Here is a 14,206-nt window from a genome sequence, read left to right on the forward strand (position 1 = left end):
ACCATTTTGTGGACTAGCAGCCAGCCCGAGGGTTGGGAACCCCTGGTGCGGGGCACCCAACTCCCCTGAGGACAGCATTGGAGAGGCATGTTCCTTTTTCCAGCGCTTGCTTCCTTCTTGGTTCTGCCTCCCCCACTAGCTGGAAGTAGGTGCTAAAAGGAGGATATTCTGCATGTTGCAGCTGTCCCCAAAAGATGGTATCATAGAAGTAGGAAAATGTCTTTGTTAGAGGCACAAGGCAGAAGCATTTCTATCTTTAATTTGAAACATCCACATTGATAAGCTATAGATGAGGTGTTAAGGGTTGTCTTATGTTTTCTGCATCTTAGTTGCTTAGTCCATCAGACAACTTAAAATGTGCTATACTTCTAGTATCTTAAGCTGAAGTCAGTGCCACCACAGACCACCACCTTCAGCATCCAAGGGTTGTTTGTTTTTTAATTAAGGAATTACTTTTAAGATCAGGAAACAAAGAACAACAAGAGCTTTAAACACTGCTCCAACAGAGCACATATGGAGGAAGCTGTTAACTCTAGTATAGTAGGCATCCTTTTGTTTGTGAAAGGTGGTGAATATTTTTCAATAGCCTAGGCAGTTAATATGGAGACACTGCTTTGCCTGCGTATCAGCAGTGTTCCCCTCTTGGCTTCACTGGTTTGGTCCATAGGAAGGATGGAAGTCAGTATGTTTGGAACCAGCTATGCTGCAGGAGGTGCCAGTGCAGAGGAGTCTTCCATCTGCCTGTTTTTCAGGGCTCCGCTCCTAGACTGGCTGCCAGCCATGGCTGAAAACCTCATCTGCCCTGGGTGGATACTGTTGGCAAAAATCACTTAAATGATTATGCTCATCTGCCATTTGATAGCATTTTTTTCTTCAAGGGTTCCATGACCCTCCTCAGGTGCTCATCCACCCAAAGCTGTTAGCACTTCCTGAGGTTGCCAGGTTAATTAACCAGCCACTTGGCTTTGCCTGGTACAGGTTGTACTGCTTATGGTTGTAGCAGTAATAGGTTTTCAATCCTGAGTTTGGCAGTGGGGGAGGGATGGCAGCATCATTTTCCCCTGCCACCAAGCTCCCCAACCTGTGGGGAGCCCTGCAAGCTGGATGCTATGGCTGTGCAGGTCAAAGCATGAGCACCCCAGGTACAGAGGGTTTAAGTCATGGGTTTCCCAAATGTATGCTACAGGGAGGGCATTTTTTTCCTGAATTAAAATTGGTAGCATACTTCACTGTCACACCCCAAAGGAGGAGGGGGATGTGTTTTTTTTCAAAACAGCGTCTGCCATTCACCAGAGATCACACAAGTGCTAAGGTGCAGTTTGAAAAAAACAAAAAACCTTTTTCAACCTCAAGGGGCCCCCTCCATCACTTCTGAACTTCACAGTGCTCTGATTGAAAAGAAAATCAGACACCCCTAAATTTAGGAAGGATGGAGCAGGAAAGACTTGAGAGACTACAAAAGATGAGAATTACTGATCCAGCAGGAGCAAGAACTGATGTTCTTTCTACTGCCTGCCCACTTCTGAGCCTTGGCCTGTATCTCACTTCTGAGGCTCCTGCCAGCCCTAGGAGCAGGGAAAAAGTGGAGGGGATAAACCACACTGTAATGCACTGGTAGCATTGTGTTTGCTGGGAGCTCTGGGAGGTGGAACAGCACAGGGCATTGCCTGAGGATGGAAGGAGGCAGCACTAGCAGTCCTCAAGAGTTGCAGCTACTGGAGTAACTGCAACAGATGCAGGGTGCTGCACAGGGAAGGAGAGCATTTACTTTCCCACAGGGCCTTACAATACATCCTTTGGCAATTGCTGTTTTAAAAAAAGACTATAGATAATCATTAGGGTAATCTAGTAGCACTCAATGTAATATGTACTGAGGAAGTTTATTACTGTGATAAGTGATGAGTTTTAGAAAATTAACAGGGTAGTATATTTTATGAGAAGGTAAAAAAAAAAAACCAAAAATCCCATCAACAATCTACAGGCAATGCTATCATATTGCTATTATACTGCAAACTGAAGCAGCTCAACAAGATAATTTTTGTGCTGAGTGCTACTGCAGGTGCCCTTTGCTGCCTTCAATTGTAGCTTTCACTGTGGAGGCAACTTGATGTGCCAAAAGGAGAAAGTCTTCACAATCCATTGAATCCAGCCAAAGAACTGGTTTTCACCATTAAGATTTAAAAATCCTGGATACAGATCTCATATTATTTTAATACATGAATTGAGCTATTACTGGAGGTCCAGACAGAACTGAAGTCAAGCTGCATATAGAGGAATACATGGATTTGAAGGTAGTCTTTTAATATCTCAAGCAGTGAGGGACCACTCCAGATTTGCCTTGCAGTTTATTTTAATTCAGGACAATGCCTCACTACCCTGCTTCCTGAATATAGCTAAGTCAGGTTGATTTGGCATTCAAGGGTAATGACGGATTATTAACAGTAAGCCACTTCTCACAGGAGATATTTTGCATGCCACCTCAAGACACACTGAAAAACCATTTTTATATTTGTAATTTTTTCATTTGAGGCACAAGTTCTGTTCACATGGGCTTGCTCTGAGAACTGTAGGATCACATGGACACTAACAAATTCAGTACACTACTAGATGAGCATTACATTCTTATGAGGGAGTAAGATAAAGAATTTTCTTTGTTCTGTGCTCTTACATTCTTTTGTAAGTAAAGACGGCCCTTCTGCAAAATGCACTGGTTGTCTGCAGCTTAAGCCAAGAAAGGCTGAAGAGTATCCAATATATTGTAAACATCAGCTGGCTTCTCTATAAGATGAGTAATTATCAGGAGCAAATTCCACTGTGATTTAGTGTACACATCTGGCAGTGATAAACTATTCCAGTGACTAATTAAATGGATTTTACTCATTAACTTACTAGTCAGGATTTATGCCATCCCTTATTGGCCTTAAGCTGATTTGTTAATGTACGATTCACAACCTGAAACCTCTCCTTAGGCTTAATCATGCAGGCCCTTGTGCTTCGGGCCAACAGCCTAATGGCTAGGACACTTGCCCAGGAAGTGAAAAATCCAGGATCTATTTTCTGTACACACCGCTCCTCCCTCCACCCAACACACCCTCTTGGCAGCAAAGAACGAGAGGACCATGGGGCCTGAAGGACAGCAGATGCAGAATCTGATTCTTTAGAGCTGAGGCGAATCCCCTCAGACTTTAGTTATTGAATAAAAGAGCCACCGGCCACATCTTTATCTGAATTCATTTATTGATAGGTAATAAGATATTCAAAAGGACTGTATGCTAATAATCATCTGCTTCCAAAACTTAAACACTGAATCGTGTGTACTAAGCAAGACTGTCAAAAACAAGGCTTGTCAGCAAATTTCAAATAAAAGCTTTAAACACATATACAAGAATTAGCTACATGGTATCAGTAGAAACACCAAATATGAGTACATGAAGATGACTGCTGAAGGTTCACTCAACCAGATTGCCAAAATGTCAAGATGTAACAATGGAAGATACAAATACTACAGCTTATGTACTTTAACCACAAAGCAGCAAGCACAATAAGCTTTTCAAAAAACTGCGCAGAACTATGCAAGTTTGGTTTTTTTTTTTTAAAACAGGCCCAATAGTCAACTCCTTGATACCCAGAGTCAGATTTTCCAGGTACAAGTCCATCGCCAGCAATGGGCATGCCGGGGACCACCAGCAGAGAGATTAAGCAGAAGCTATTAAAATAGGTTGAGTTCTAACTCCCTGGATTCAAGGAAACATTTTTTGTGGCTAGTTGCAGAATGCAAAACTCCTTAACTACTGTAATTTCAACTGCTTTTTCTCCATACTTCTAACCATCAACACATGCCACCACATCCAACCATCCTTTTCAAACACTTGTATCTTTCCTCACTAATTTGCTTGAAAGCTCTTCAGAACTCTTTAGATCCAAAAACAATATAAATTAGCCAAAAATGGCGCATACAACACAACAATAAATTATCACTATTCCATTTACATTATTAAAACCCCTCCCTAAACTATATTGTAAACCCATGTCCAACATCATACTGTGATTATTCAGTGCCACGTGCATATTGTTTTCCAGCATATCCTCTTGTTAGCAATGAGACATGCAACTTTTGTTCTCACTAGCAGCAAGAAGGACATCAGCTCAGAAAGCCCATGTACAAGCTTCTGCAATTAGCATTCATGCTAAATGCGTTACTATACATTACATGCCAAAGTCAGACATTCTGCCCAAAGCAATACAAGATGTCAGACAAATGTGTAACATGCACCATTTGGAATCTAATTTCTCAATACTTCTTGAAGGCTGACTTTGGAATCAAGGCAACAAGGATTGTCAAAGGCAGCCCTAGCTTGCTACAATTTTGTATGCAACTCGACCTAATTAAGGCTGCAAGCCATTTTTTCTTGCACCCTTTGCTATTAGAGAAATAATACAACTGAAGAACTAACACAGAAACATTTCCAAATTTAGACCTACCGCTCCCACAGTGCTAAATCTAGAGCAATCCTATGAATTCCAATATCCTAGCAATTATCAGCGAGCTTGGCTAGAAAAAGTCTTAAGTGAAATGGCAAAAAGACATGATTACAAAGTTAATCATGCAGAACAAGGCAGGATATACTACATGTGGGTAACCACGCACACGCATATTTACAACTACATTTGGAGTTTGGAATACTGTTAGCTTCAAACAAGTGGCAAAATTAAATACTTCAGGGAAGAAGCACTGCTCAGTCAAAGTCACGGTTTGTAAGAACCAGCGGAGCAACCAGAGTCCACACATACAGCACAATCCCAATCCAGCTGGAAGAGATCTTCACCCAGACTGATGGCCACTTACTAGTCATCGTCTCATAGGAGGAGTCGGGACTGAAAGGAAAACACAAAAATGTCCAGTTAGAAACAAGTTCCAGGACATGCAAATTTTGTTCTCTGAATCCAGACTGATTTCACAAATCATTACCTCATGCTTTATTTCCTGATAGCTGACCCTTAGTTCTAAGTTTTAACCCCCTGAAGTAATGCCTGAGCATCACTGTAAAGAGTAAAGCTTGAGGCAGTAAACTGACAAGTTATTTAAACCTATTTTAAATTAGGATGTAAAAATCAGTAAGCAAGGGAACCTTTATTTAAATAGTCTATTTTAATCTTGTTTTGTATTTTTTTTCTTTGGACTATATACAAAGCATCTGATTATATAATATATTGAATTTGAGGTAACTGGATGCAGTAATAAGCTAGTCAAGCAGCTACAAAACGTATCAGGCATCACAAGTGAATTAACAGGAATATATGGCAAGCAACTTAATGATAGTATTTGTGGGTGGATAGGAACTGGGTGGCATTTACGGACTCTGGAAGTCACTCTAGGCTGACTTGCAATCCTACTGAAAGGGTGTTCCCAACAATGCTTAGCTTTTTTTTTTTCTTGGGGGGGGGGGGGGGGGAAACTTACCATCAACTTCAGCAGATTCTCTGCACTAGACATTTAATACTGCATTGAAAGGAAAAATCCCTTTTACAGAAATGCTGCTCCATAATTCATATCTATGTATACACATATGTACATGAACACACTTGAAATAAGTACATAAAAAGGTATTTTCGGGTACGTTTCAGAAAGTGGATACATTTCTCTCTGCAGATCCCAGGCATCTTCACGATTGACTGCCATTTCTTCCTGTCTGTACCTAGCACTGGTGTTAACTTTGGGTTGTGTACGCACATTTGTTTTGTACTTTAAGACACCACTTCTTGATTCTTGAGTATTCTGTGAAACCCAAGAGTTTCAGACCACATCCCGACTTTAAATGTGATTTAATATTTTAACAAACAAAATATTATTTATTAAATCTTTGTGAGCAGACAAACAAAACCCCTTTTTGTTAAAAGTTTATGAACAAACCTGACAGTTCCTACACTTATGATGCAATGGACTGGGTCACAAATAAAATTTGGCTCTACCATCCTTATATTTAGTAACCTGCTCTAACAGCAGCCTCACTGAGCAAACAGGATTACTCTGGTATAGTTAAGAGAACCAATGCTACTGCTATAAAATAGAAGCTTAAGTTTGTTTTCAAAAACAATTAATTTAATATGCAGTAGAAAATGCTACGAACCTTAAGAATTCCTGCAATAGCACACATGCCAAAAGGGAGATGGATCTTTTTCAAAACATCGGAAATTATAACACTCCTCCAAAACTGTAGTGCACTATTGTTCAACCCAAGTACATTTTATTAAATGCATGTACCTGTACCAGTTGGTGAGAGTCATCATGATATACAGCGAGGCCAAGAAAAGCATGAAATGAAAGAAGGAGTAACTATATGTAACTCCATCCCTTTCATTGTCTATGGCTCGATGGACACCATCTCCATCATCAAGGGAGCCATCGCTTCTGGGTACTCCATCTTCTATCAGCGTGGATTCATCACTGGTTAGTGTCAGTTTGTTAACCTGGCTGTTATTGGATGTCCGGATGCTGCATTTCAAGAGAATTAATACAGTAATCAAAATTTTAAAAATCAGATGCTAAAATATAACAAGAGTAAAACTTCATTATTCTTACCTTGAATAGAGGACACACAGCAGAAACAAAATAAGCCCTACAATTCCTTGGGCATCCCACCATTGGACGACCTGATTTTGGCTTGGAACAGTGGTGGTGTTGTAACCAATTATGCTGAGCAAGCTTGGATTGCACTTCCTGTCTGTTGGGGAGATTACATTAGAAATTAAGCAAAACAAGAGTGTAAAACAATTATTTATGCGAAGTACTGAAGACAGCAGTATGAGGAATTTTTATGAATTCAGAAAGCAACTTAGTAAACATTACATTGTATGAAAAACAAAAGGTGGTGTTTGAGGAAATAAAAGGAAAAAATTCTGAAGAGAATGGTTTAATTATAAATAAAATATCCATGGGGTCTTTTATGGCTCTAACTGGCTCCTAAACTGAAATGTAGGAAAAATACACTGTCTTTTTCTACAGAACAGTGCTTAATCTCCAGCCTGTGGGCCAAATGCACTCCACAAAGCCATCACGTCTGGCCCACAAGGCTCCCCACAGGTCAGAAAAATTCAGCGGGGGGTGGGAAAAATGGTGGCAATTAATATGGGCACCTTCTCCCCTTCCAAATTCCCAACCCCCAAGCACTGCGCAGCAGGTTAAAAACAGGGCACACTTCATCGCCCTGCTAGATCAGGGCCAGGCTATGCCCTTCCTGGCTGGATTGGGGCCAGATCAAGTTCATAGAAGAAAGCAAGCCCTGAATTCTCCGTATGTGAAACAAGCAAACAAATGCTTAGCACAACCTCTGAAAGAGATCTCTCACTCCATATGATAAAGAAGGCTGTGCCTGGAATGAAACCAGGGCTCCTGCCTCTCAGCATATATCATACAGTAGTGCATCCTAATGCACTCTTTCAAAGATTTGAACAGAGAGGAATTTCTTTGTTTCTTCACTTTTCTTTTAAAGACTAGGAAGTCCCATACAAACTCTATGTTAAAGATGCAAACAGAAGAGTCTACCAGTCAGGAAATGACAAACATTGTCATTTAATGCATGTATTATGATAAAGCCTTTTCTCTCAAATTCAAATATTATCATCCACACGATACAAAAAATGGATTCCTCAACTGTATGAGAAGCATAAAATGTATCCATCAGCTGCGGTAGACACAGCATTATGTGCACATCACATACCTGATGTACCTTTACCGTCTCAAGGCAAACATTAAGAAGTGTGGCCCTGACACCACGAACTGGAGAGGGGACAGGGACAGGACAGGGCTACATGGTGATGCTTTTTTGAAAAAAAGTACATTATACTTTGAGGAAAACTGTCTCACCCTGGAGGCAGAAAAACAACAGAAATGGGAGGAAAGGAAACATGATAAGAAATTCATGGTTCGACCCTCCCTTGAACCACCACCATGGCATCTGTCAGAGTCTGTGGCTCCGGAATCAGCCGCCTTAGCCATCAGCTGACTCGTCTACAACCATTTACTTAACCCGTGTGAGTAATCATCCTTGACCGTGAGGGATTGCTGCTGCCACTGCCAATGTACAGACAGTAGAGTGCAACAGATAGCTTTCTCTTTGCGGCCTAAAATTTTCATCCTCTCTCATAATTTAGTACTCTGAATATTTTACAGCAGCAGTTCCCAATCTGTGGTAGGGGTACCACCAGTGGTATACAGACAACCTGTCAGTGGTACACATTAACAGATTTATTATAATTATTTTTTATGGCAAAAACTTGCTGGTGGTACTTAAGGATGTATCGTTTTAAACTGATGCTGCACAACCGGTCAAGAGTTTGAGAACTGCTGCTTTACAGAGATGGCAGACTTCACCTTTACAAAGAACCACCACCTTTTAGAAGCATACAATTTGCCAGGCTTACCTGGTTCATTGGTCATAGCTGACCAGGTTAAGTACATTGTATAAATTGTGATCACTGAAGACTGCAGCAAACCAGATCTTGGCTGAGATTCCTAGCATACAGGAGACACATGGAGAAACCATTAAGACAGGCAGTTAAAGTAGGTGCTTATATTTATATTAGTACCTTCTAAAAAAATTACACACAAAAAGCATACCTGAATCTTAGGCAAAATTGACATTACAGAGGCACCAATACAAAGCAGCATATTAACACTGATGAATGCTTTATTTTCAGAGCAGCCTTCTGGATGAGTGTAATAAACATAAAACAGGATGATAGCTACCAGAGACAGCAGATAATTTACAGCCGTAGCTGACAGCAAAGCTGCAAAAGAGAGAAAGCAATTAAGTAGGCTGAAAAATGTGGAGCAATATCTTTTAATGTTTTTTTGACTGCGTTTTTTCTTTTAAAGTAGAGCATTATAAAAAAAACCTGAAACAAGACAGTGGCTATAAAGAGATGTAAAGTACTGAAACTTATCATTTTAACGGTTTTAATTAGGTAAGTTAACTGGAGGAAGGATCTTTTTTATACTGTATCTACATAACACCTAGTACAATTCTTCCTGGTGTCTCAAGGTACCATCATAAAAAGTAAAATACCACTATCAACAGGAAGTTTGGAGTGCTAACAAAAAGCTCAAATACAAGAACAAGAAGCTGAATAAGGCAAGTTGAGGAACCTACCTAAATTAAATTAGATTGTTGCTGGCCCTCAAATAATATCAGTAAGTCAATTCATGGGTGGAGCATTTTTACAAGCAGCTTATTCCTGAATAATCTTTTTCAACAAGCCTGAGAGGTTATATAATATCAAGTAAAAGACTCCAACATAGCATACACAATACAGCCTAACTCAGAGAATGGGAAGAAATTCTGGTTTTGAAACCAGCATCTTTGCTTATGAGGTATTTGGGTAAAATAGCATTAAACACTGCATTCTTACATCTCACTAAGTTTAACACGCACTGAACTGTAGTACTCTCTTCCTTACCTGCATACCAGCATCTTGAATTTCCTTCCTCCATTTTTTCAACCCAAGATTCGTTCCAGGAGTGGGCAAAATCAATAAGCAAGACCAGCTGAATAAGAATGAAGCAGAAGGCACCAGCCATGCCTACGTAAAACCACACTGAGGACAACAAGGTAAAGTTAATTCAGAGTAATGGAAAATGTACTTGCTTGTTCTTAAAAGACTATTTCCTATGAGTATGCAAAAACCCCAACCCAAATCGATATAGATATATCAGCATGCACTTATTTTGTTTTAAACAGATTATGACTGCATAATATGAAATAAAACAGAATCTTGTGTTATCTTACCAGTAGTAAAAGGTCCCTCTGGGATAAAAAAAGCCCCAACACTAATTGCTACTGCTGTAGCAAACTTAAAGAACCAGAATCTAAAAGGGAAAAAGGAGAAATAGAACCATCAATAATTCTAGGAAAAAAATTATACACTAAACTTAAATAGTTAAACATGTTTTAGGACCTGGAAATACAGAATTTAAAAGTTCTTATTTTCTAGCGCATCTCTGATTTCTTTTCCTTGCTAGGCAAATCTGAAAACTGTATTTGCTAACTGCTCCTAGGAAACAGTGCTCACTGAATTAAAATATCTTTTTTGCCAAGGCAATGAAAGGAGTGGAGTCTAATTAGGATTTTTTTTGTTCTCTTTACAACCTGTACATGAATAACTGCAAAGTTAAAGGCCAGTTTCAAATTCAAGTTTCTTAACTAAACAGCATGTTATGGAGGCCTATCTGTATGGAGTTTAAGAGTCAGAATAGTTTTGTTTGAATTGTTTTCATATTTAAAGTTTTAAGTATTTCCATCAGGGGATGTTGTTGGGAATACATAAATGTGTGTTCTTAAACTACAAATACTTTTAAAAATCCGGCCTGTGTTTTCATGATGGTTGGTTTTGGATCCTGACTGAACATCTGTTATTGAAAATGTTGGATTGTTGCATTAAGAAGAAGTCTGCAATTACCTAACTTCTTTAATGACTTGCAGCTAATGAATTGCAGCTACCGAGATTGACAAGGTTCTTTGGGTGAATCTGATATCTTTTTTAGACCAACTTAAATAGTTGGGAAAAAAAATTCTTAGCAAGCTTTCAGGTTTAAAAACCCTTCGTCAGGCTGAGGAAGCCTCTGCAGTTGGTGTGTGCTCTAGAACAGCACTTCTGAGAATCAGGGAATCAAAAATGAAGAATACAGTCAGTGGACACCTATACAAAGTTTGCTTTAACCAATTTAAGACATGTAAAAATAAGTACATGCATTCTGGTCCCTGCAGCATACCACAAGCCACAAATCTTTAGTACAGTCAGTCACCCATGGGCTTCCTTGAGATCCTTTCAAGGGTGCCACACTATGGAATAAAACACAAGGCCCACACTATTAGGCACGCATACCAGGTTCACAAGGGAAACCCACATATTGCAAACCGGAATCTACAGTTTTAAAAACATTCTACCTGCTGCAGTCCGAGTTCTTTGCAACAGAAGAACTGTCTGGTCATTTTTATTAAAAAAAATTGTCAAAAACTAAGAGCTGGCATTTTCCAACCTTTTCCAAAAGTTTGGAACCACTGCTTTAGTACAATAAAACAGAAGCTTCAAAATCCAATCTATAACAGGAAGAGAGCACAAGATACCAATGACACCACCAAGGCCTTTGGACCCTGCAATGGCAGAAAATTATTACATGAAACAGACCCAGAAAAAGAACAGGGAAGGAAAACAATGGTCCTTCCTCCAAATTCCTTTTGGATTTCAAATCCAGCCACTGGTTTAACCCTAATCATGTACACAAGACCAACCAGCCAGGCTATGGAAAGGTTTTTCAGTATGACTGGGAGCTCTAGTACACCCTACCCAATCTGCAATGCTTCAGGTGAAAAAACTTGTTCTTTTATTGTTATTATTATTTAAATTTTCCGTATTCCAAGCCAAATTAGCCAAAACGAATTCCAAATCCGAGTCAGTCCAGAACCATAAATGGCCCTGCTAGTGGCAAACATCCTCTACCCCGATCTGGGGCTTCAGAGGTTTCCAAATCCTTTGGCAGGCATCCTACTTGCAAACCCAAGCCCAGAGGCTTGGGGTTCAGATGCCCCTGAGTTTGCTTGCCCTCAGCCACATGGCTACAAGAGCAAGCTAAGGAGGAGTCTCCACTTTCCATAAAGTGGGCATAAAACCAAGACCTTCCCACTCCAGCAGCTAAGAAGGTTTACTATACATTACCTTAGCAGATACTATTCCCCATGCCAGGAGAGCAGTCATCCCTGGGTGCAATTAGGAAGACCACCTCCATGGTCACACTGTTTCCCTTTCCAGACAAGCACAGAACTACCCTTGATCTGAGCCCACAAAACAAGAATAAAACCAGAAGCCAAGTCATGAATACAGGGTGGGGAGGGAAATCATTGGCCTTTTGTAGATATGCATACTGTTTTCTAAACTGTGTGTACTGATTCACATCACACAGTTTGAATCAAATTTCAATTCGAATTAAGGGTTAATAGACTATCAGCCCCTTAACAGACCCAATTTGCAGACTGCTGTGTGGGCTCATGCGATTAGCATTGGAAGCAATTAGGCGGGGATAATGAGCCTTTTCAAGCACTGCTCCCTTGTTACAAACCTACTGATAGTTATCTAAAGTGCTGTTCCAGAAGCATAATGAGTGCAATTAACCTGAGTACTTATGACAGTCTCAGCCAATTACGTTGTTGTCGGGGGGAGGAGAGGGGAAGGGAAGGCAAGGGATCTTGCCCCTTTCTTCACAGACCAGTAGACCAGGTGCTTGGGCAGAGCTGGGGCTTAGGATAGTAATGCTTAAGTCACAGTGAGGTGTTATTGGGACCTCTGACTTTGTATCTGATAGCCTCTGTTGCGTTGCAAAAATCCAACTGAATTTCCCTTGCAGGGACTGATCGTTTTAATGCTTATCTGCCAAGTTCCTAAGGACTGTTTTTTTTCCTAAAAGCAATGCCATATAGGCATGTTAATTCAAGACGCCCTGAAGCCTGTGATTCCATATAAGCATGGGACAACAGGAATAGAAGGCATGCTAGAAGCTCAAGGGCAGAAGTGACAAGGAATGCTGCAAGCCCATACATCCCCTTGACAAAAACTGATCCAACTCTCCACCTAACATGACAGCCACAACTCACTGAGACCACTTTCTGCAACTCCGACTTCTACCACTAGGTTCTGCCTACACCATCAAGCCAAGCTAAGCCCTACACCACCATATCCTTCTCCTGCATATTGGTCAAGTCTACTCACAACTCCTTGAAAAAAACCAAACACCCCGCATCAAAGTTTTTAACTTCGGTATCATCCATCTGTATCCTATTGTCATGTCCCTTCCAGGAATTTATCAAGCTGCATCTTGAAACAATTTAGGTTCCTTTCCCCAAATTACCTTGTTCGAAGACCCCTGCTCAAGCATCCCTGATTAAATCATCCCAAACAAGTGTCTGTCTAACCTGCTCTTGAAAATTTCTAAGGATGGCAAGTCCACAACTCTCTACATAGCCTGTTCCAATGCTTAACCACCCTCATAGTCAGACAGTCCCTCCTAATCTCCAACCTAAATTTCTTCTGCAACAGCTTGAGGCCATTGTTCCTAGTCCTGTCCCCTACAGTCACAGAGAAAAGCCCATCCCAATCCTCTCTATAATCGTCCTTCAGGTAGCTGAAGGTTTATCAAATCCCACCCCCACCCTCCCCATATAGTCTTCTCTTCTCCAAATTAAATGGTTCTAGCTCTTTCAGGTTTTCCCCATAAGTCTTACTTCCCAGGCCTGATCCTATGAAAAGCTATTGCAAAATTTCATTCATCCAACAGTTAGAACAGTCTTCTAGTCCACATTCATTTTCATTTTTGACCAATTTATTTTCACGTGATCCTCTATCAGTATCATCTTTTAACTTTCCCTTCCTTTTCCCTCCCACCTGGAAGTAGTTACAGAAAAGTAACTAGTAAAAGTAAGAGAGGCACTTAAGGCAAGGGATATAGTTGTCAAGGGTGATCTAAATTACTCGGACATCTGCTGGGAGGAGCAGTCAGCCAGGTCGGACAGTTCCAGGAGGTTCCTGGCCGAGATACAGGACCTCCACTTAACCCAGGAGGTGCACAGTCCCACCAGAGGAAATGCCCTGTTGGACCTGGTCCTGGCCACAGGCGATGATCTGGTAAGGGGGCTTCAGGTCCTCAACCACCTGAGTGATAGCGATCATCGCTTGCTGGAATTCATCATCCAGCGCAGGGTGTCAAGGGCCTGCAGCAAGGCAGTAGCCCTAGACTTCAAGAGGGCCAACTGCAACGAGTTGAGGAGATTGGTGGGAGAGGCGCTGGGGTTCTCGAGGGCAGGGGAACTCAGTGCCCAAGATGAGTGGCCGTTCCTTAAGGAGACAATACTCAGGGCCCAAGGGGTGACAACCCCAACAAGAAGCAAGGGGGGCAAGATTGCCCAAAAGCCCCCCTGCTCACCAAGGGCATTTGGAGTCATTATTGACTTCCACTGCTCGGGCCTGTAGGGGGGTTGTTAGGAAAGCTAAGGCGGACATAGAGCTAGGACTAGCGTCCAAGATAATAAAAAGTCCATTTCAAATATATAGGGAGGATGAAGAAGGCACCGGGAAATGTGGGGCCCCTGCAAGATGCGCTGGGCAATCTGGTGGCTGCGCCAGAGGAGAAGGCAGACCTCTTTAACAAATTCTTCACCTC

General features: G+C 41.1%; 1 protein-coding gene across 1 annotated transcript in view; it reads right to left on the bottom strand.

Moving 5' to 3' along the window:
* Positions 1 to 3,219: 3,219 nt before the first annotated feature.
* Positions 3,220 to 14,206, bottom strand: part of SERINC1 (serine incorporator 1) — a 25,710-nt gene continuing 14,723 nt past the window's right edge. Inside the window, exons 4-10 of the mRNA XM_006027607.2 lie at positions 9,786 to 9,865; positions 9,457 to 9,594; positions 8,618 to 8,787; positions 8,422 to 8,512; positions 6,581 to 6,722; positions 6,263 to 6,493; positions 3,220 to 4,875 (exon numbers count right to left, since the gene is read on the bottom strand). Of these exons, the coding sequence (XP_006027669.1) occupies positions 4,737 to 4,875; positions 6,263 to 6,493; positions 6,581 to 6,722; positions 8,422 to 8,512; positions 8,618 to 8,787; positions 9,457 to 9,594; positions 9,786 to 9,865 (991 nt within the window). The 3' untranslated portion in view covers positions 3,220 to 4,736. The remainder of the gene's footprint in view (positions 4,876 to 6,262; positions 6,494 to 6,580; positions 6,723 to 8,421; positions 8,513 to 8,617; positions 8,788 to 9,456; positions 9,595 to 9,785; positions 9,866 to 14,206) is intronic.

The sequence above is a fragment of the Alligator sinensis genome, unplaced genomic scaffold, assembly GCF_000455745.1.
Source record: "Alligator sinensis unplaced genomic scaffold, ASM45574v1 scaffold808_1, whole genome shotgun sequence".
Classification (NCBI taxonomy): domain Eukaryota; kingdom Metazoa; phylum Chordata; order Crocodylia; family Alligatoridae; genus Alligator; species Alligator sinensis.